Source organism: Pelodiscus sinensis, chromosome 26, assembly GCF_052426305.1.
Source record: "Pelodiscus sinensis isolate ZL-2025 chromosome 26, ASM5242630v1, whole genome shotgun sequence".
In the NCBI taxonomy this organism is placed as follows: domain Eukaryota; kingdom Metazoa; phylum Chordata; order Testudines; family Trionychidae; genus Pelodiscus; species Pelodiscus sinensis.
The window spans coordinates 11,300,593-11,323,991 of NC_143077.1; the positions used below are offsets into that span (position 1 = coordinate 11,300,593).

At 48.9% G+C, this 23,399-nt stretch overlaps 1 protein-coding gene across 1 annotated transcript in view; it reads right to left on the reverse strand.

Annotated features, from left to right (window-relative positions):
• Positions 1 to 22,298, reverse strand: part of EPHA10 (EPH receptor A10) — a 148,680-nt gene extending 126,382 nt beyond the window's left edge. The window contains exons 1-2 of the mRNA XM_075908666.2: positions 21,927 to 22,298; positions 1,765 to 1,829 (exon numbers count right to left, since the gene is read on the reverse strand). Coding sequence (XP_075764781.2) covers positions 1,765 to 1,829; positions 21,927 to 21,999 — 138 coding nt within the window. The 5' untranslated portion in view covers positions 22,000 to 22,298. The remainder of the gene's footprint in view (positions 1 to 1,764; positions 1,830 to 21,926) is intronic.
• Positions 22,299 to 23,399: the final 1,101 nt, after the last annotated feature.

The window sequence follows — 23,399 nt, forward strand, 5'->3', positions numbered from 1 at the left end:
ATTTGTAACAGCCAGGGAAGTCTTGTCTGCAAAGCGAGCGTCAAGACACACAATACCCCAGTTCACTCCCATGGGGCTAGCAATGGCTTTTCCTTTATTAGTTACCCATATCATAATTAAGTGTTTTATCAGGGCCAGCTTCCAAAGCCATTTGACTGACCTCTTCTCCCCAAGCACCTCCTTAACTGTTCTGAAGGTTGGGACTGCCAGGCTCTCTGCAATTCCACTAGCTTTAGGTCACAGGCTCCCTTTTAATACAGAGGAACAGCAATTAGTTTTCCAGTGGGGAAACTACCCACCTCCTAATTAGAGATCAGTGGAGGAGAGGGGAAGAGAGTAAGAAAAGAGGAAATATCAGACCCGCCTTGTCTGTCATTTGGTGGGCAGGAGAAGGAAGGACTCCACCGCTCTTTCTGGAATGGCTTTGGCAATGCTGAGCAACTCAGGTCAGAGTGAGGGATGAAGTGCCCAAGGCCAACGGTCTCTCCTGGCTTTACCTTCCCAGATAGCTAGAATTTGCACTGTCACACAGAAGCAGCTCACACTACCGAGTAGATCCAGACCATCAAAAGAAACTACATATGGCTGGGAATGAAGGAGCCCAGGTGCCTCAAACCAACCAGGGACCATCTCCTGACCTGAAAGCAGGTCGAAGACACTAATACTCTCAAGGAATGAACTCACCCAAGTTTAAGTGAAGTGGCATTTCCCTGAAGCAGCCAGGGAAGTGTTGATTGATGAGATGGTGATCAGATCATCAGAGCCCTGAGAAGTGATCTGAGAGGTGTACACGGGTCCTTACACGGGTGGCAGAGTTTGTAGTGAGATTACCAAAGAATCCCCATAATGGAGTTTCTTCCCAGCCACGGACACATTCCAGTGCAGCTGAGTCAAGGTCCAAACATGCAGTGTCACTTCTGAAGAGGGAGTTAAGAGCAGCTGGAAACATCTGATTTCACTGATTTTCCCTCTCGGATAAAAGTGAACACTGCTACAGACAGGCAGCAGCCTAGCCATTCACTTAGACAAACTACAAATCATGGAGGAGTTACATATACATACATATGAGGTCAAGCTTTCCCCCGGCCCAAAATGTCCTGATATCCTGCCTTTTTGTTCGTCAGGAAACATAATGAATCCTTAAGGAAACTAGCCTGGAAAGTGAACTACAGATAAAAGCTTTAATTGACTTGAGTTCATTTCCTTAGTACAAGAATGTAAACCACATTTTCATGAGCTATGCTCAATTTGCAGTGTTCCTCTGACATAATCAATACAATCGCTCACTCCTCTCCCCGGCTGTCTGGGACTGACAAACATCGCTGTTCATGACAAGGCGGCATTGTGTCAGCTTGTCAAGCCTGCTGTTCACATCATGGAGACACGTCGCTGCTTCGCAGCTCACCTCTGGGATCTAGATTTGAAGAAGAATCTTGTCTGCCCATCAGTCTAATGCTAGGCTGAAGGCAGATATGCGTCAAGATGAGCAACAGCGAAAAGTAAAGGCCCTCGGCACGTACATGGCATTTGAAACCCCTGAGGAGATCATACGGACCAAGAGTGCCCCTTTGAAAGGGTGCCCCCAACGAATGCACTTCCATAAGAGATGTTACTCAGCTGCTGCAGCCAGCCACAAAGCCACTCCCATCAACGCAGACAGCCCAGAATCACTGGGCAGAGCCAGAAGAGATTCATGGCATGCGTAGAGGGAGAGTACCAATAGACAGACAGCGACAGAGCACATCTGTGGACATTGTCACTTACCCCATTCGACGGATGCGATGTCCAGCCCAACTCGGCTTGCGACTCCTTAGAATCCAGCAAAACAACTGCATGGGAGACAGATGTGTTAAAAGGTGAATTTATAAAACTCACCCCCATGTCAGCCACCCTGGCAAACTACACCAAACAGCCAGCCTCCAAAATGACCAACTGGCTCGAGCGTTTTGAAACGGTATTCATACCACTTCTCACTGTTAAAAGAGCACCCCCGGCCTCAGATGTACACCCTACTGAGTAGTTTCAAAGGAACAACACTCTGCCCTGCTTGAAAGGAGACCCTGCAACAGTTAAAAATCCCAGGTTGTCACCAGCTGGCACTATACATCTAATGGCAAGGTCACATCTGTAAAACATTTCAAAGGCCCTTTTGCCTTCCCTGACCAGCTGAGACCCAAGTTCTGCATTTGCCCACTTCTACTGTGCCAGAAACACCAGCAAAACTGCCCAAGGACATGTTGCTTTGGGGATCTGGAAAGTCAGCATCAATCCCAGGGTAATCATAGAATCCTAAACAGGGGGCAGGTGGGAGTGAGAAAGTGGGGAATATTCTGTCCAGTATTTTGTTACAAACATGTGAATTGAGAACTGTTACATTCAAAGAACTTAGTTCTGCTAATAGGGAATCTTTACTCTAATTAAAGAGCATTTCAGAAATCTTGCCTCAGTACCTCTGACTAACCAGCTGGGCTGGAGCTGTCTCACTAAGTGTCAGCAGGCCACCCCAGTGACTCAGTGATTGTACCTGGCAGGGAGGTCTATTTTATGGTGGCAAGAGAAGAATTCCAGGGTACACATTATAGCACACAATTGCATCTCAGTGGTCAATTGCAAATCCCCCACTAACTTCAGAGCAGTACAGATTTTATCCCAGAGGATTAAAACTCTCAGATACCATGGTGATGGGTACTGGTCAAAAGTCTCTGTCTAGCTAAAGACAGCTAAACATTGGGCTCTTGCAACACAGCTCTTTGTACTACAACCAAAATATTAGCAAAAGGACACGACTCACGTGACTATCTGGTGAAGAAATACCATGACATTACGACGAGTGTTTTTTTGTACTTATCCCATGTCAACCACATTAAAATTGACTTCAATGCCTTGGATTACAACAGGTTAGCCCACCCTGCGCCTTGGAGCAAAGCGCCTTGTTCCACTTTACAAACATCAAAACATTTACAACTGCAGAATTGCTGGAAATTTCTCCATTTTCTGATCCAAGTTACTCAGAAGGGATCAGGTAAAGTCAGTTTCTCACACACTGGGAAATGGTGCTGCCTTTTCCAAATGCACGATTGTCACCACCAGGTCTGGGGACAGATCTTGGAATGGTCAAGATGACACAACAGCTCTTTTTTACTCTCAATAGCTGTAATTTCCATGCCAGGGCTATACCAAGTCATTCATTTATTCCAGTATAAAAATGAATCAAGTATCTTGGCAGAGACATAGGATCAAACTCAGTCACCCCTTTGGAAGTCATCAAAACACCATTTCTCAGTAGTGAGATTTGCTCTAAAACCAACAGAATATAAAGGCTAATCGCTACAGGCTCATGCCAAAAATAATAGGCTGGAACCATCTGAGTTTTTATCACAGTGATAAATATTCCACTGGTGTAAGTGTTTCACATGGGCATTTAATTGGAAGAGACTATCACCAATGAGAATAAAAAGGTTCATTTTTAAGGCCCACTTTGGAATATAAAGAATGTCAAACATTTAAACTGAAGATATTAAGGATAATTGCTAACTCAGAAATTTGAAGCTCTGTCTTTAGTAACAGGCAAACAGAGGTAGTTTATTTATTCAGTTAACAGACAATAACTGAAGTGGTTTTCTTTCATTACTGATCCCTTGTGAGCTTGTTATAAAATTTCCCCCAGTTCATACGGGATTCCCAAGCCACTCTAATGGAGAGTATGGAGGAAGAGGCAGGAACCAGGAGATTTAGATAGAACACAGCTCATGATCTGCTTGCCTCTTGATAGCAGAGAATGGCTATACAGGAAGGATGGGCTCCACCTAAACCAAAAATGGAACCAGACTGATGGCACTTAAAATCAAAACCATTGTAGTGCGGAGAAGCACATAGATTGAGACATCCCTTAGGGGAGAGTCTATAAAAGGAGATTCTCTATGTCCTGGTATAGACAGGGCTGGCCTTACCATGAGGCAAACTGAGGTGGCCGCCTCAGGTGCCAGACTGTGAGGGAGCACCACTAGGACCCAGAGTGTAGAAAATTGTGTCTGCTGCTTGTGAATATGTATTTTCTCTGCTCTAGATGCACAGAGATGGTGAAGTGCTGTGCTGAAGGAAGGAGGGCAAAAGAAACATAATAGGCAGGCAGGAGAAAAGGGGGCATGGGAGCGTCATTTGAGCTCCCCGCCTCAGATGCCAAAATATTGTGGGCTGGCCCTGAGTATAGAGGACAGAATGGAAGATAAGATAACACATGGGTAAGGTCTGATGAGAAACAGTCACATGAAAAAGAGTCCCATTCAATCACATCAGATAATGGCAGACAGCTAAATAGTGACAAGTTTTTAAAGTGCTTGTATACAAATGCTTGAAGTCTAAATAATAAGATGGGTGAACTAGTGTGCTTCGTAATGAGGATATTGATAAAATAGGCATCACAGAAACTTGGTGGAATGAGGATAATCAATGGAACACAGCAATACCTGGGTATAAAATATGTCGGAAGGACGGAACAAGTTGTGCTGGTGGGGAAATGGAATCATATGTGAAAGAAAACAGATTCAAATGAAGTAATAATCTTAAATGAATTAAACTGTTCCATAGAAACTTTATGGATAGTAATTCCAAGCTCTAATAATATGAATATAGTAGTAGGGATATATTACCACCCACCTGACCAGGATAGTGATAGTGACTGTGAAATGCTAAGGGAGATTAGAGAAGGATTTCAACTATCCACATATTGACTGGGTACACATCACTTCAGGACAGGATGCAGAGATTAAAGTTTCTTGACACTTTAAATGCTTCTTGGAGGAGCTGGTTTTGGAACCCACAAGAGGAGAAGCAATTCTTGATTTAGTCCTAAATGGAGCACAGGATCTGGTCCAAGAAGTGACGATAGGTGGACTGCTTGGAAATAGTGTCCCAGATTGAGTTGTCCTTAGAAGAGGTTTTGGAACAAATTGATAAACTAAACAGTAGCAAGTCACGAGAACCCGTTGGCATTCACTCAAGAGTTCGGAAAGAAATCAAAGGTGAAATTGTGGAACTACTAACTGGTTTGTAACCTATCCTTTAAATCAGCTTCTGTAACAAATGACTGGAAGATAGCTAAATGTGACTCCAATCTTTAAAAGGGCTCCAGAGGTGGTCCTGGCAATTACAGACTGGTAAGTCTAATGTCAGTACCAGGCAAATTAGTTGAAACTATAATAAAAAACAGAAGTGTCGGACACATAGATGAACATCATTTGTGGGGGAAAAGTCAACATGTTTTCTATAAAGGTAAATCATGCCTTACTAATCTGCTAGAATTTTTTGAGAGTGTCAACAAACATGTGGATAAGGGGGATCCAGTGGATATAGTGTATTTAGATTTCCAGAAAGCCTTTGACAAGGTCCCTCACCAAAGGCGCTTAAAGAAAGTAAACAGGCCTGGGATAAGTAAGCTGTCATGAGGGTCCTCTCATGGAATGATAACTAGTAAAAAGATAGGAAATAAAGGGTAGGGATAAATGGTCAGTTTTCAGAATGGAGAGAGGTAACTGGTGTCCTGCAGGATTCAATCTTATTCAACATATTCATAAATTACTCAGAAAAAGGGGTAAACAGTGAGGTGGCAAAATTTGCAGATGATCCTACACTGCTTAAGATAGTTAAGACCAAAGCAGACTGAAGAGCTTCAAAAGGCTCTCACAAAATTATGTAACTGGGCAACAAAACGGCAAATGGATTATAATGTTGATAAAGGCAAAGTAATCCATATTGGAAAACATAATCCCAAATATATGTACAAAATGATTAAATTAGATATTACGACTCAAGAGAGACATCTTGGAGTCATGAATAGTTCTCTGAAAACATCCACTCAATATGCAGCAACAGTCAAAAAACAAACAATGGTAGGAATCATTAAAAAAAAGGGATAGAGAATAAAAAAGAGAATATCGGATTGCCTCTATATAAAACCATAGCACGCCCACATATTCAATACTGCGTATAGATGTGATCAACTCATTTCAAAAAAGATATCATAGCATTGGAAAAAGTTCATAAAAGGGCAAGAAAAACTATAACAATTTTGGAACAGCCGTCATATGAAGAGAGATAAAAAGACTGGGACTTTTAGAAAAGAGGGAGCAAAGGGGGGATAAGATAGAAATCTATACAATCATGACTGGTATGGAGAAAGCAAATGAGGAAAAGTTATTTACTTGTTCCCATAACATAAGAAATAGAGGTCACCAAATGAAACTAATAGGTAGTAGGTTTAAAACAAAGAAAAGGAAGTACTTCTTCTCGCAACACACAGTCAACCTGTGAAACTCCTTGCCAGAGGATGTTGTGAAGGCCAGGACATTAACAGGATTTTAAAAAATAAATGGAGGATAGGTCCATCAATGTATTTTAGACAGGATGGACAGAAATTGTGTCCCTAGCCTGTTTGTCAGAAGCTGAGAATGGGCGACGGGGGAGAGATCACTTGATGATTACCTGATCTGTTCATTCCTTCTGGGGGCACCTGGCATTGGCTGCTGTCAGAAGACAGGATGCCTGGCTGGATGGACCCTTGGTCTCATCTTTACTTTTGGTTTCCATAGAATCAAAGAAGTTTTAATTCAAACGCAGAATTTCCCCCACGCCCTCTCCATTTAGCTATCTGTAAGTCCTAAATTGTCAGCCTCTGTTGTGCATTCCTAGCAGATGCTAGTTCTTCCATCAAATGATATTACTGCTGATTCGGCCATTTGCTATGCCCCCTGCCAGACCCACCATATTGTCCCACTTCATAAATTCCGCTGATCACCACCAACGGTGCTTAGCAGCATTAGGCGTCTCAGTAACTGAGCAGCAAATTGAGAGACAGCACAATGAGCAATACTTAAAAGAAGTACAATCTGTATTCAAGTTCAGAGTGAACTGAAAAGAAACCTCAGCTGCCTCCATCCCTGAATTCATTTGCAGGAGGTATTGGTTACAATGCAGATCATACATTTTATTCCCAAAGCCCAATCAAACCGGCCACAATCCACTGGGCACAGTTCGGCTAATGCTCTTTTCCTACATTATAGCAGAGCAGATTACAACTATGCTGAAATTATTTACAGCAACAAATTCTGACAAAGCCTGTACTTCTGGCAAATAACCTCCCTCCCTGCATTTCATGGTCTGCAGCCTTCATTTCAGGCTGTGATAGCTCAAACGAAGCACCTGTATTTTCAGATCACTACTGGGTTTAGAGGAATTATTATTATTATTCACCACACTCATGGACTACTTACACAATCACCAAATAGTCCAGGGGTGGGGTATTCGTTATTTTAAGATCTAGAATGATGAATAAAACCCCTCAACAAATGAAAGACAATGTAAATAACAGACCACAACAGCAAGTAACTAGCAGCCAGTTTCTTCCTCAGAGGTTTCTCATTGGTGGAAGTGGAGGGAAGGAAGCGAGGGTGGCCGGGGGGGAAAGAGATTCAGTTTTCACATCATCTTTTTAGACACTTCTGCCATTTCCACACAGAGGCCTTTGTGCTTAAAGATGCCATCAGGTCACATTCTAGGTGTCTCACCAGACCCACAATTCTGGGGGGGTATTAATTGAAAGATCTAGATGCACATAATCCGCCAATAAGAGCAGTGTGGAAAACCTCCAGGCAAGTGGTTTCCTGCACTGCTGTTCCCCCCGCCAGGGGGAGGGAGAGCGGCAGCGTATGGAGTCACTTCCTCCCCCCATAATCTGGATCTAGCCCACAAGGCTCAGGGTTCCTCCCCTCCTCTTCAGCAGGGAGCCCACACTGGGGCTCTAGCCTCACGAGGTAGGAGGGTGCAGGGCTGGATTACCAGCGGAGATTCTCCACAGTGAAGGGAGGGGGGCGAGTCCCAAGACCGGGGCCCACCTGCAAGATTTCAAATTTCTCTTTAGCGCTATGACAGCTCAGCAGCTAAGAAAACGGGCACATGCAAAACAGTGTTCAGAGTTGCAGTGGAGTAACAAGCACACTCAATTTAAGTCCCAGTCATCTCTGTGGTGCCCCTCCGGATATATTGCTCTGTGGATCCATCTTCTCTTGCACACTACAACTCCATGTCCCAAGAGCCCCGTGCAATTAGGGACAGGAACCAGCAGGAGCTCTCCCAGGGTACGTCTACACTACAGCGCTAGTTCGAACTAACTTAGTTCGAATTAGTTAATTCGAACTAAGCTAGTTCGAACTAACGCATCTAGAACTAAAAACTAGTTCGAACTAGCGTTTTGCTAGTTCGAACTAGTAAGTCCACATTGAGTGGACTCTGAACAGGGCTTAAGGATGGCCGGAAGCAGTGCCGGCAGGGCATAAAAGGAGGACTTAGAGCATGGAGATGCTGTCTCAGGCTAGCCGAGGGCTGCGCTTAAAGGGTCCCGACCCCCACCCCGGACACACAGTTCTAAGGGGTGCCCCGCTTGCAAAGAAGTTCTGGCTTGGAGTGCCCTGAGTGCCCACACTGGGCACATCACACCACTCGGCCATCAGCCCGGCTGCACTTGCCGCAGGCTGCCATCTGCGGAGAGGGAGTAATTGGGGGGCTGCAGGAGAGCTTCCACCCCCAGAAGCCCGCAGAGCCAGCCCAGTCCTCCCCATCGGGGGCTCGTACCCCATTCCTCCCTCACCTCCTTCCACTTACCCTTCCTTAGCCCCCCTTCTTATTGATGTACAAAATAAAGATAACGTTTCTTCCAACATTGACTCTGTCTTTATTGAAAAAAAACTGGGGGAGACTGGGAAAAGGAGGTGGGAGAGGGGAAGAGAAAGGCTGGGAGAGGGGAGGGCAACTAACATGATCAGGGGTTGGGAACAGGTCCCATATGAAGAGAGGCTACAGAGACTGGGACTTCTCAGCTTAGAAAAGAGGAGACGGAGGGGGGACAGGATAGAGGGCTCTAAAAGCAGGAGTTGGGTGGAGAGGGTGCATACAGAAAAGCTCTTCATTAGTTCCCATAAAGAAGGACTAGAGGACACCAAAGGAAAGGAATGGGTAGCAGGCTTGAAACTAGTAAGAGAAAGTTGTTGTTGTTGTTGACAAAGCAAATAGTTAACCTGTGGAACTCCTTGCTGCAGGAGGCTGTGAAGGCTACAACTAGAACAGAGTTTAAAGGGAAGTGAGATAAAGTGATGGAGGTTGGGTCCATGGAGTCCTATTAGCCAGAGGGTAGGAGTGGTGTCCCTGCCCAAAGTTTGTGGAAGGCTGGAGAGGGATGGCACGAGACAAATGGCTTGGTCATTGTCTTCGGTCCATCCCCTCCAGGGTCCCTAGGGTTGGCCGCTGTTGGCAGACAGGCTACTGGGCTAGATGGACCTTTGGTCTGACCCAGTACGGCCATTGTAAGCTCAGGGCTCAGGGTCGGGGGTCTCAGTGGACCCCCTTGATTTTCATGCACACCTGGTCCTGGGTGGCCAGGCTGGCAGCTCTCCTGCCCTAGACGGCCACTTTCCTGTGCCTAGTGAGGAGATCGTGGACGAGGTCCACGATGTCCGCACTAGCCCAGGAAGGTGCCCGCCTCTTGCGGTCCAGGGCAAGCTCCCGGGAGCCACCAGCCTGGTCCCGGCAAGAGGGGGTGGGCTGGGGGGCATCGGGTGGGTGGCTCTGTGCCGTGCCAGGTGCAGGGTCTGCTAGCTGGGTGCTGGCAGGCTTGCACCTGGCACGGGCACCGTAGCCAGCCCGTGCCCCTTTAAGGGGTCCGGGGCCGGGAGGGGGGCATAGAGTTTCCCTGGTGTTGGCCAGAGTGGCCACCAGGGAAACCTGGGGAGGGCTAGCCTCCCACTAGTTCGAACTAAAGGGCTACACAGCCCTTAGTTCGAACTAGCTAGTTCGAACTAGGCGTTAGTCCTCGTAAAATGAGGTTTTCCTAGTTCGAACTAAGCGCTCCGCTAGTTCGATTCAAATTCGAACTAGCGGAGCGCTAGTGTAGCGCCTATTAAAGTTAGTTCGAACTAACGTCCGTTAGTTCGAACTAACTTTGTAGTGTAGACATACCCCCAGACACTAACATCCACATTGGTGCTTTAGCTGCTCCTTGACCCACTCTCCCCGCTTGCCTGGCCTTCCTCTCTCAAACAATATGCTCTAGTTTTCACTCTCCAAAATCCCAGATACATGCTAGGTCCTGATACCCTCCCAGGCATTGAGACACTGGCACTCAAGTGTGCCAAGCAAAGAGACCGACGGGGAGTGCCAGAAGCCAGCATCCCATGCTCATTCAGCCCATGCTGCCTCTCACATTGGGCTGCAGCTCCACTCTTCGCACATCTAGCCGGTTACAGACCATAACCCGGGTGAGACAGAGATGGCTGGTGTTGGAATATTTGGAAAAACACTAACGGGCATTTTGGAAAAAATCACTGTATACATGGTTTGATGCTGAATCTCGGATTTTTCATTTCCAGGAGAGTTTATTATCGCTTGTTAGCATACATGGATTCTGGTGAAATGCAGGTGTCTGCACTACCAAGATTACCTGCCTTTGTCACTGAGCCCTCCCATGGGAAGCACGCATTGATGCATTTGGCAGAGAGGTTAAAAATATACATATTCATGCCTTTTTCCTAGCATCCCCACAGGGCAACAGGAACTCAGAACACTGCAGAAGATTGAAGGCTCTCTGCTGGCCAGCTGATGGCAGTGGCATTCAGCACACTCTGCTGGCTAATTCAAGTACCATAGGGTGAAGCATAGTGTGCGGGGGGGGGGAGGGGTAGGACCCAGTGCAAGCTGGGATGGCTGATTCCCAGCTTGTTCTGGGTCCCCCCCCACACTGCACACCAGCCCTTTAAATGTATTAAGAGCCAGCAGAGTCTTAATACATTTAAAAGGCTAAACTGCAGCTGGGGGACCCAGAGCCAGCCAGGAATCAGCTGTCCCTGCTGCGCTTCAGCCTTTTAAGAGCCTGCCAGCTCTTAATACATGTAAAAGGCAGAGCTGCAGCGGGGTTAGCTCCCAAGGGGGGGAGTTAACCTCGCTGCAGCTCCCCCAGCTTCTCAACTAATTGATGGAAAATCCATGGACTAGTCGATTAGTTGATTAACGTAAATTTGACATCCCTAGCGCAGACAAGACTATGCCCTAGCATAATAGTTGCTATGGCAACAACTCCCTATTTTAATTGAGCAGCAGAGTTGTTGAATACTTGCAAACTTATTGGATTGTCATTAATATGCACATTTTAATGGTAATGCTCCCCCCTACTAGAATCTCACACTGTCAGAGACCAGGAAACAGAAGCACACCTCTCCAGAGCAGTGGAGCTGAAGTGAACATGATTAGCAAGGAATCCAACCAAATAAATGAACTCCATCTCTCAGTGATTATTGTCAAGCCCCCTAACGTGTTAGGCAGCCTCCTGAGGAGAGATGAGTGCTTGAAGAAGAGCCTCCTTATGACCCAGATATATCTCCAGGCAGAATCGGAGACACTGAAAGGTGGAAGAGAAAAATGCAGACAGAAGAGGGACACTCCAGTCTCCCTATGACATGCAAGGGTCTTAAGGACTGAATGAAGCACAGCCAGTTGACAGAGCCCTCCTCCAGAGATCTCATCTCTCCACAACTCCTATGACCATACATTAGCATCAAGTCAGTAAGCCAAGGCAGAGTTCAGTTGTGCTAGGTACACCCAGAGCCCTATTTACATCGGACACTGCAGGGCTCCGCCTGCCTTGGTCACTGGGAGGTTGGCTCTAGTGGGAACTACAGGCATTCTGTTTGGGGAGAGTCAACCTAGGGGCTCAAAGCATCTAAATCAGGGGTGGGGTTTGTCTGGATCCAGCCCCTGAGGCTCAGGGCTCTGACCCCAGCAAGAGAGAGCTGGGGCTTCAGCCCCTCCCAACCTCTCAGTGGGGCTGGAGTGCAAGCACTGGCTCCCCACTATGGAGGGGAGGTAGGCGGAGAGCCCCAAGCCTTGCAAGCCAGAGCCAGATCTGACCTTCCGGCTCTGCCTGGCATGGGGAGAAAGCAGCTCCACTCCCCCTCTCTCCAGCTGGGAAAACAGCAAGACAGCAAAGCACTGCCTGGAGGCTATTCCCCCACTGCTCCGATTGGCCAAAATTGCAGCCAATAGGAGCAGCATGGGGCAGTGCCTGGGAGAGGCAGAAGACATGGAACCACGTGCGTCCCCAAGGAGCTGCACCAAGTAAGCGCCCTTCATTGCCCAGATGCCACACCATTACCACGCTCCTACACTCCCCCTCCTGCCCAGACCCCCCATCCCCAGCCCACTCCTGCACCCTCCTTCTGTCCCGCATCCACACTTCACTCCTGCATTCTACCTCCCACCCAGACCCCTCTCAATCCCTAGTCCGCTCCTGCAACTCTCCCCCGCCTAGACCCCGCCATCCCCCATTCCACTCTTGCACCCTACCTCCCACCCAACCCTTCCACCCCGCATCACGCTCCTGCACTCTACCACCCTCCCAGACCCACGAACCCCCAACTGACTCCTGCACCCTCCCTCCCATCCAGTCCCCACACCCCAAGTCCACTTCCCAGCAGCCCCTTCTCACACATTGGACCCCTCATTTTTGGCTCTACCCAAGAGCCGAAAAGGGCCCACAAAACTACTAGCCCAGGCTCCCTAGGCTTTGGTGTGCGAGGGGAATGTGGGCTTTCTTTCTTTCTGTATCTCAATCAGGGGCCACATCAGTGAGGTGGGTTCAGTGAGGTGGGCTTATTTGGGATTTTTTTGCTTTGCTTCTCACTTTTGTGATTTTTCTGTGGATCTGTGCCCTCCGGTCTTGATCTAAATGACAGCTTTAAGGTAAATGCACTGGGATATTCTTATTAAAAGGCCAATAAAGTAGGTTTACACTGACAAGCTGTCGGCCTGACTGCTTGAGTTTCCAGTCAGCCTCCTGGGAGCAGAGACAATTGCGTGGGTGGCTCATTCATGGGGCTAGTTCAATAGAGGATTTCACCTTCTTGTGTTTTGCTTGGGGGTTAAGAGGTCACAGATTCATCCCCACTACTGCTCCTGGCTATACAATGCTAACTCTCTCCTGCCAAGAGGGAACTTCAGTTGACCTACGAGCTGCATTAGATCGAATAAAAATAATCCTGCTCTCTGATGCAGCACCCGGGACGGTGACTCTATTTAATTTGTTAAATCAGTGAAGCCAAATAGCCAGAGCTCTTACTCTGCAAAAATCAGAGTGTGTGAAAACCTCCATATTGGTGCAATAAACTACTTTTATGATGGTCTATTATTTTAAATCGTACGCCTGGCTGTAACTGTGTTTGCTCCTACTAGCTTACTCTGAATAGTTTGCACATGCTGGAAAAGGGCACTTTATCACAGTGCAACAGCAATGGCTGCAAGATATCCGAACAGAATAATGAAACCACCCATATCGGAATGACCCCAGGGTCTCTGGTGACATGAAGCTCAGGATTCATACACAAATTCTCTTTGCGTTGGCTGAGATGGAGCTGTTGGTCCAGGCTGAGTACAGCTATGCTTGAAGGTGTGGACTTGCAACAGAGTGTAAAGGGTTAACACTGACAGTCTCTGGACTGCCAGGCAGTTTTATACCTAGGATATCATGCACATATCTGCGCCAATCCTTCTAAAAAATAAGCAAAACTCATAATCAAGGTCAACCGAATTTTGACCATATTTGGAGAGCTCTATCCAGTATTATATACTGCACACCTAAACTCCGTCTTGACTGACTGAATTGATGCTATTGTATGGTTAAATTTTAGCAGGATGAGAATATCTACCAGTCCTTAGAAAGCTGATGATTGACGTGCTACATGCATTCCATAAAATCCTTGCACGTTATAGTTAGACACTTAAGCGTCACTCTTCTGCCTCTCCGTGTCTCCGACATCTGCCTGCAGTTTCCTTGTATGTCTGGGTAATAAGCAGGCTCTTTTTGAAACACACATATTGAAGACTCAAGCATATAAACTCTCTTCATAACCATCATCCACAGACTGAGAACCAGTTTATTCTGTTGGATTCCACTCATCCGTTGCTAACAACGTTCATTCAAGCTCTTTTCCTCTCAAAGCAAGTGGTTCTGTCTCCTGGACTTCTCAGGAGTGACAAAAAGATGAGGCAAACCAAGAAGTGAATACTGATTCCCACCAAGTACATCCCATCCTGGAAAGCTACAGAGGGCACCCACAGAGACAAGCAAGTGTCTTGGAAATTGAATAAGCAGGTTGGGCAGAACCCTTCCTGGTCCTTGTGGAGCCACTGTGAAAGTTGAGTAGCTTTCCAACAATGGGCAGAAGTACAGGGATACCACTGTGTAACACACACAGCGCCTGGCACACTGCAGCATTGGAGGCTGAAACAGTGCAGCAAACCTCACTAGGCTCAGTGCCCAAGTTCTCCAGAGGAGTTAAAAAATCCCAAACCCCTCTCTAACGTGGGCCCCGACTGAGAAGGAGAAATTCACTCCTCACATTCCCTTCACACACCAGAACCTACGGGGGCCCAGGCTAGTAGACTGTGTGTGCTCCAGCCCCGTAGCAGGGGAGGCAAGGGGGCTGGAGCACCAGCACAGGCTCCCCAATGCTGGGGGGAGCCCCAAACCTTCAGGGCCAGATCCATGCAAGCCGGGGGCCACATCCAGCCCACGGGCCTTTGGATCCTCACCCCTGCTCTAAAGCCAGAGAGAAGCATTAAGGTCAATTCAGTACTGTACAGGCAGTCCCCGGGTTACGTGCAAGATAGGGATTGTAGGTTTGTTCTTAAGTTGAATCTGTATGTAAGTCGGAACTGGCGTCCAGATTCAGCCGCTGCTGAAACTGACCGCCAGTTCTGACTTACATACAGAACCAACTTAAGAACCCCAGGCGTCCCCAAGTCAGCTGCTGCTGAAACTGATCAGCAGCTGATTCCAGGAAGCCCGGGGCAGAGCAACTCCTGAAACTGACCAGCAGCGGCTGAATCAGGACCTGGGGCAGAGCAGCTGGGGTGCTGCCGGGTTGGTCCAGTAGTGCCCAGAGCGGCGCTGCAGGACCAATCGGCAGCGCCCCAGCTGCTCTGCCCCAGGGTCCAAAACAAAAGCCTGGTCTGCTGGGGGGGGGCACACTAGCTGCGCCCCCCCTCCCCCAGTAGACTAGGGACACGGGGAGCAGAGCCGCAGCGGCAGCGGGGTGCCGCGCCTCTGAGGCTTTGCTCTGGCAAAGTCTCAGAGGCGCGGGACCCCGCCGTGGCTGCAGCTTCAGTCCCGGTGCCTGTGGTCTGCTGGGGACGGTCCCCAGCAGACCACAGGCACCCGGACTGAAGCGGCAGCAGCGGCGGGTTCCCGCGCTTCTGAGGCTTTGCTCTGGCAAAGCCTCAGAAGCACGGGAACCCGCCCGGTGCCCCTGGTCTGCTGGAGACGGTCTCCAGCAGACCAGGGGCACCGGAGCAGCTTACAAACGGGGCTTTCTCGCCCCGGAGCTCGCAGGTAGCAATCCGCCACCTCGACCTCCGGGGCGAGAAAGCCCCGTTCATAAGTGCGGATCCGACGTAAGTCGGATCGGCGTAAGTCGGGGACTGCCTGTAGTGAGTTTCCCAGACCAGAGGAAGAGCTATGTGTAAGCGCTCTCTCTCTCTCTCCCCCCCCCCCCAACCTAGTCTCTTTTCTATACTGGGATTGACACAGCTACAACCTCAGCACACTTCCGACACTCATTCTTGTGTCTCCCTACTTATAAGGTTGAGAAGCATAAACAAGACTGTTTCACAGAAAGTTCCAAATTCCACAAGAACCTAAAGGAAAAGGAAAAGATTGGAGCTAAAGATTAGAGGCAAAGTTAATGCAACCCGTGTCAGGAAATGAATAGGTGCGATCAGTAGGATTACGTGGCATGAAAAAGCTGCAGCAGCCAGAGGGCGTCACTAGAGTGAAGCAGAGCCAAAAACATGCAAGGCTGGCGGCCAGTAAACTGCTTTCTTCCAAGGAACTGCACCTGCCCTAACTATACTGAGAGAAGACAGGCAGAGAAGCTCTCAAAGCCTGAGGAGCCAAATTGTTCAGTCAAATGATTATGTCCAAAAACCAGTGCTGCAGCTTTATGGTGGGGGTCATTTTAATTGCAGATCAATATTAACAAAGCCTGATTTTAAACATGAACCTTGCCACCACACTGCCATCAGATCCCACTGGGCTTGCGGCACGTTTACAAGCATGTACTTCAGTCTTGCTTGGTGGAATGTTTTCAGACACTGATGCTGTCACCACACTCCCAGATGGATGTGGTGGCCAGGAGAGTTCTGTAAGATTTGGGGCACCAATATAGTATTTTAGGCATTTAAATGCCAACAAGAGACCTGGATGAAGAGTGAAAGAGGCAAAAGGAAAGAGAACAGATTCATTGCATCACAAAGTAACCACTAGGAACTTTTTAACTTCAACAAAAGAGTTTTCCTGCCCAGAATTCACCGTGAGCAGGTCTACCATGCAGCCAAGATCCAGGTTTGTTGCACAGGACAGAATGGGGGTCAGACCAAAATTCAACCTTGGTTTCAGCCACAGAACAAGAGCAGCTGCAGCAAATGCCATCCTTTATGGTCCTAGAAGAAACAGAGAAACCCAAGGCAGAAATGTTCTTAGGAGTGCAGGGACTGCTGCTCAGTATGATAAACTTCTACCAAGTCCCGGATTAGGATTCAGCTCCTGCATGTGAAAATCCCACTGCTTCTTAGTTACAAGAGTGGATCAGGCCGTGCCTTTAAAAGCAACAGCTCTCTGACCCAAATAGTTGCCTGGTAGCTCTTCCAGCAATAGCTTAGTTCTAAAAGTTACCTTGCCTAGGAGATGCTGGGCAAATCTTAAGATTCGCTGTCCAGCCTCTCCTACCAAGGACCTCTGCTGTGAAGGGAATGGTGCAGTCATTCAGAGGAGTTCTGGCTCCTCTCCCCCACAGGAGTTTGTAAAAGCATCAGGCACATGCAAGACAGATTAGTTAGATCAATGAGTGATAAATCAAAACACTACCCATCAGTACAACTGTGCCAGTAGAAAGCACAGATCTCCATGTTAGGGGAAAAGCAGAGTCCAACACAATCTGAAAGCAAGAGGCAGAATGGAGGAAAAAAACAGTTTGCAATGCCATTTCTTGGACAGAATACTGACTACATCATTCAACATCCTCTAGGGCAGCAGCAGGCAATAACTGGCCCACGGGCCAGATGCTGTATGCCAGGGTTAGCCCCTTGCAGGATGCTGCTGCTGTTTTTACCGGTGCATCTGTGGGCACAGATGCTTGCAGCTCCCATATGGCCGTGAATTGCTGTTCCCAGCAGGGAAGTAAAATCCCATTTCATTAGTTAACTGGCTAAACAGGGCAGCCGGGGGACTGCTCCAGCCCCCAACAGTTAACAGTAACCAGTAAGCATTGCCTGTTAAGGGTGAGGCTTTCCAGTTAACCTATTACTCATTAACATCTCCAATTCCCACCCAGTGGAAGCTGTGGGGAGCAGCGTCCCAGTCCGTGTCACTTCCTGCAGCTCCCATTGGCTGGGAACCCTGGAGCCACACGTAAATAAAACGGCAGAGGCCCACCAGCGGCTAACCGCCTCTGTCTTATTGCCCACCTCCACTTTACTGCCCAGGCCACTTCACACCACAGTGCAACACTGAGCACCAGCTTCACCGTGTGAATGGGAATTTTAGCAATACTAGGGACCCTAATGTATTTTAACCACATCTCTTCTGAAATTCAAAAGCAATTGAATTAAGCTTCACTGGGCTCGTTTGAAAAAGCATGTGAATTCCTAGCCATTTATTCACCTGCTTTATATGAGATGAAACATGTTGCTGAAAGCAGATCAATATGCTATAGACAGATTGAATTCAATGGTTTTGAGTGTGAAAGCAAAGCAAGAAAGTGGCAGAGGGAGACAGACATGAGCATAGAACAAAGCAGCCTATATCAGCTTTCCTCCTAGGTCATTTTAAGTACCTCCAGAGGGCAAGTTCAGATAGCTGCTGTGGAAACCAAGTGTAAAGAAAAGGAACTTGCCAGCAAGCATTTCCAGGTGATCAGAGCATTTAGACAGAATCTTATGCTTCAATATAGCTTCCACATGCATCCTGTTATTTGTATTGTTAACCATTAATGCAGCATCAGAGCTTTGCATTGCAGGAGAGGGTCACTGCCCCAAGGAACTCTCTTTCTAAAGAAGATACAGAACACAGCAGTGATGGATACAGGGAGAAGGTAAGAAGCTTAAAATATAAGCCAGTTATTAGTATGACCATAGCGGGGAGAGGCCCTGCAGTGCAGGGCACAAGCACAGAGTGGGCTAGCCCCAGCACTGAAGAGTTTACCATCTAAGCAGACAAGAGAAAGGAAGGATTAGCGTCACTGTTTAAAGGGGCGGAACTGAGGTAAGCAAATCTGATCTGTTCAGATGCTTTTAAGCACATACTGAGCTAGGAGGAGGAGCTGACAGCCAGGAGGGGAGGTCAATGATGAAAAGCATGGGGGGGGGGGGGGGAGTCTTTTCAGGCACAGGGAGCATCATGACCTAAAAGTCTGATGAAGACTCAAAGGAAGCAATAAGGAACAAGAGCAGAGTACAGCACCTGAGATGGACAAGGACAGGGAAGACGTGAGGGCAGAGGAATGGGGGATTAGAGAGAAGGCTGCTGCCTAAATGTCGTACAGCAAGCACAGTTCTAAAGCTGCAGGAGTTCACTTTCTTTCCTCCTTTCCAATCTCAGCTGTGTATTTTTAATCAGATACAGTCCCATCCCAGTGATGGGTACACTCAGTCTCTCGGCAGAGTTCCAGTGACAGCCACTGTCTGCAGCGTTGCTCTTGATCATTTATTCAACACCTGGAGGAGGCAGTCAGTATTGACAAATTTGTGTGTCTGTCTACAGATAAATATATTGCTGACTAGGGGTATGTCTAGATAACATGCCTCTGCAGACAGAGGCATGTAAATTAGACACACCGACACAGTCAATGAAGCGGGGATTTAAATATCCCCCGCTTCATTAAAATAAAAATGGCTGTCGCGCTGTGCCGGCTCAGCTGATTGTCGGCACAGCGCGGCAGTCAAGACGCAGATCAGTCGACAGGGAAAGCCACTGTCGACCGACCCCTTATGCCTCGAGAAACCCTGTTTCTCCCCCGCTTCATTGACTATGTCGGTATGTCTAATTTACGTGCCTCTGTCGGCAGAGGCATGTAGTCTAGACATACCATAAGTGATCAAATGGGGAACTGCACATAAAATCCAGGGGACAGTTTTGGAAGCCAAAAGTCAGGTGGCTTCCCGGAAATCCAAAATGAAGTATGCTCTGAAGTATACAATTCCAAAGAACCTACCCTGCACAGGCAGTGGAAACAAAAGCATCAGTTCACACTTTGTCACATAAAACAAAGCAGAGTCATGCAGTTTAATGCAATAGGAGTAATGTGGCACCTACACATACAGGAAATGAGCAGCTATACCTGACCACAGTTTATTACCAAGATCTCCTCTGGATTAATTCAAGAAAGGAAAAGGAATTTAGTCCAGAGTTTCCACTCTAGAGAGTATTATAGTCACGTGATGAGGAGAATTTCAGGATTCTACATTCCTCTGTATACCACAGCAAAACAGAATGATTCTCCAACTGTACATATGCATAGCAAAGAGGAGGGAAAAAACCTCCTGTCATATTGGAGAACTTGCGTTAGCTACCTGAATTACGAACTTTTATCATAGAGGGCCCAATTCATAAATTGTGTTCTCACTTAGTCCAATACTACAGGTCACAGCACTGGTCACAGCACTACTTCCAATCTCTTTATGAGTATGTCCTATTAGTTCACCTGAATGATTATTATGCCTAAGGTACACAATCTGAAGAGTTTAGTTTACTAGATTATCCAACCATTCAGAGTCTTGGAATTCAGAGTTAGTTACGAGTGATTCTTCTGTTCACATCACCAGATGTCCACCTTCTACACTCTCCTTAAGCAATGGGATTATAACCCAGCAAACACAGTAAAAATTAATCATATAAGGATGAAAGCTTTTGATGGTTTGTTCTTGGAAAGGGTAAAACTACTGCCCAATCTTTAAGCCACATACTTCTCTCGGATAAATTAAACATTAATAGATCTAGGTATACAAGAACTGAAAATTCACTGATTACCCTACGCTGTAACCTTTTCCATTCTCTGGCCATAAAGAATATCTAAACTGCCTCTGTTATTCTGTGTTTCAAGCCAGAGCTGAGGAAAAGCTCTGTGTAAGTTCAAAACCTTATCTGTGTCACCAATAGAAGTAGGTCCAATAAAAGGTATTACCTCCCCCACCTTGACTGTCTCTGTGTTATTCTGTCAATTAAAATAGGAATTATAACTGCACAGCATAATGAAATTCACCTACCTTGACATACTCTATTGTCCCCAGAATAGCACAAATACAATATTAAAAGTCATGTCTTTACAACCACAAATCGACAGATCTCCCATGATTTTGCATTATATATGTTCTCTCTAGATACTGATCTATTCTCCCATAAATTATGAATCACGGGAAGTTCACACGGCCAGAATAATAGGCTGCAGAGATTTTGGATCTTGGAGGCAGATTGCTCAAAAAGTCAACAGCTGGGAGGGTGCACATGTTTCCCAATCTGCTTATTTTCCCCATTCTGCCTTTTCTCTCCACACGGTAGCACACAGAACTAGCACAAAAAACAGGGGCTTCTTGTAAAGAAGGCAAGTGCCAAAGAGAATTACCTGTGCAAGAGATCTCCAGGCACAAGATAGAAAGGGAGGAGGCACTGAGACAAGGGGGATGGGATGAGTCCAGGACAGACACCCCACAGAAGGGAAGGCTTCCTGCGACTCCACTCCCATGTTCCCAGCCTCCAGCTACCCTCCTCTCTGTTCAGGGGAAGGGAAAGGAGGATGAGGACTAGCTGCTCTTCACAGACACACGCAGGAAATGCAATTTACGTTGACAACTATTTATAAACATGCGGGGAAAACTATTTATATGCAGTTGCATTTCCCACATCTCCATCTCCTCATCTCCAAACCATTCCCCACTCTTCAATGTCCCTGTTTTGGCTAATGGCCCTCCTAGCGAGGCTGGGCGATAACCACATAGGGCACAGAGAGCTATAAAATGCTCACTTCAATGCCCAGCTCCTGTCCCAGTGACAATCAGAACCCTCTCACCAATCCCCCACCCACATAGATATTTGCTGTGGCACCCCTCTCTCCCAATGCCCCTTCCTCACGTGGCCTGCAGGCTGCCCCTACTCACCCTCTCCCCCACACTGTCCCAATCATCCCACAGATTGGCCCTGCTTAGCCCCATCCTGCTCTTCCCAACACGACCCAAACCATCCTACGCATTGCCAATGCTCAGTCCAACACGGCCCCATCCCACCCTCACCGACACTGTCCCAACAGAGTCCACGCAATCATGGTGCCCCATCTGCCTCTGCACCCCTGATCCCCCGGCACCCCGCTCCCAACCCCCTCCCACCCCCATCCCAGCTGACCCCCTCAGCACCAGGATGCCCCCTCCCCCGACCCCCCACGCCCCCCCCCACACTGGTGTCCCACCAGCTCCCACACACTGAGCCCACACCATGCCTTGCCCCCCAACCAACCCCCACACCTTGCCCTGCCCCCCATCCAGACCCCCCCGCCCTGCCCCCATCCAGACCCTCCCGCCCCCTACAGACCACCCCACCATGCCCCCCCACCCAGACCCCCTGCCGTGCCCACCACACATCGCATTGCCCCCCCACACACACGCCCCGCCTTGCCCCCCCAACTGCCCCTCCACACGCCCCGCCTTGCCCCCCCCTAACGGCCCCCCCACACGCCCCGCCTTGCCCCCCCTAACTGCCCCCCACACGCCCCGCCGCCCCCCCCCCAAACGCCCCTCCACACGCCCCGCCTTGCCCCCCCCCCCCCCAAACGCCCCGCCAGACTCACCCTCCTCGGCGGCGGCCCCGGGCAGCAGCAGCAGCAGCAGCCGCACGAGGAAGCCGCCTCCGCCCGTCTCCATGGTGCTGCCGACTCCGCGCGGCTCCGGCTGCCGCTGCCGCCTGCCTCATGCCGGCAGCTCCCCCACCCGCCCCGCGCCCGGCCGCCGAGCCCGCTCCCTCAGAGCCCGCCCCGCCCCCTGGCCGCCGGGCCAATGGGGGCCGAGGGCGGGGGCAGGCGCGGCCACTCGCTGCGAGGGGAGGAGCGCGAGGGAAAGGGGCGCGGCGAGAACCCGCGCCGACCAATCACAGCGGCAAGCGCTCGGGTAGGGCGGGGCGCGGATGGAGAGCAGCCACTCGCGGCGGGTGGCAGGGGAAAAGCGAGTGAGGGTGCAGCCGCCCATAAGTGAGCGCCGCGAAGGGGATGGGGCAGCTACTCAGCAGGGAGGGGCGTGGTCAGGCGAGCACAGCAGCCATTCAGAGAAGAGGGCATGGAGGGGGCGGGGAGAGGGCCTGCCGTTCAGCAAGCGGGGGGGCGAATCAGCACCTAGGGCGGGTGTCCGTGCCAGCCAATAACAGGCGAGGGGCGGAGCCCAGGGTGCGCTTTGTAATGTTGAAGTTTGTCAATGGGTCGGGTTCGCCCTTCCCTATTGACCGGCCTTGGGGCGAGAGCTGCGCTGCTCGGGGCAGGCGAGCTGGGTGGAGGGGCTAGGGACTCCTGCAATGGGGGGAGCAGAATGTGGGGGGCTTCTGGATTGGTGCGGGGCTCCTGGATTGAGAGAGCTGGATTTGGGGGGGGGCTTCTGGATTGGGAGAAGTTGGGGGCTCCAGGATTGAGGGACCTGCGGCTTGGGGGGGCTCCTCGATTGGGAGAAGTTGTGGGGGGCTCCTGGATTGAGGGAGTTGGAAGTTAGAACATAACATAAGAACATAAGAACGGCCGTACTGGGTCAGATTAAAGGTCCATCTAGCCCAGTATCCTGTCTGCCGACAGTGGCCAGCACCAGGTGCCCCAGAGAGGGTGGACCGAAGATAATGATCAAGCGATTTGTCTCCTGCCATCCCTCTCCAGCCTCTGACAAACAGAGGCCAAGGACACCATTTTATCCCCTGGCTAATAGCCTTTTATGGAACTAACCTCCATGAAATTATCCAGCTTCTCTTTAAACTCTATTATACAGGCAGTCCCCGGGTTACGTACAAGATAGGGACTATAGGTTTGTTCTTAAGTTGAATTTGTATGTAAGTTGGAACTGGCTCCAGATTCAGCTGCTGCCACTGAAACTGACCAGGGGCTGACTACAGGAAGCCGGAGGCAGAGTTGCTCTGCCCCCAGCTTCCTGGAATCAGCCTGATCAGTTTCAACAGCTGCTGAATCTGGAGCCTGGGACAGAACAGCTGGGGTGCTGCCCGGTAGGTTCCCACAGGAACAACCCGGCAGCACCCCAGCTGCTCTCCCCGAGGTGTCCCGCAACAAAACCCT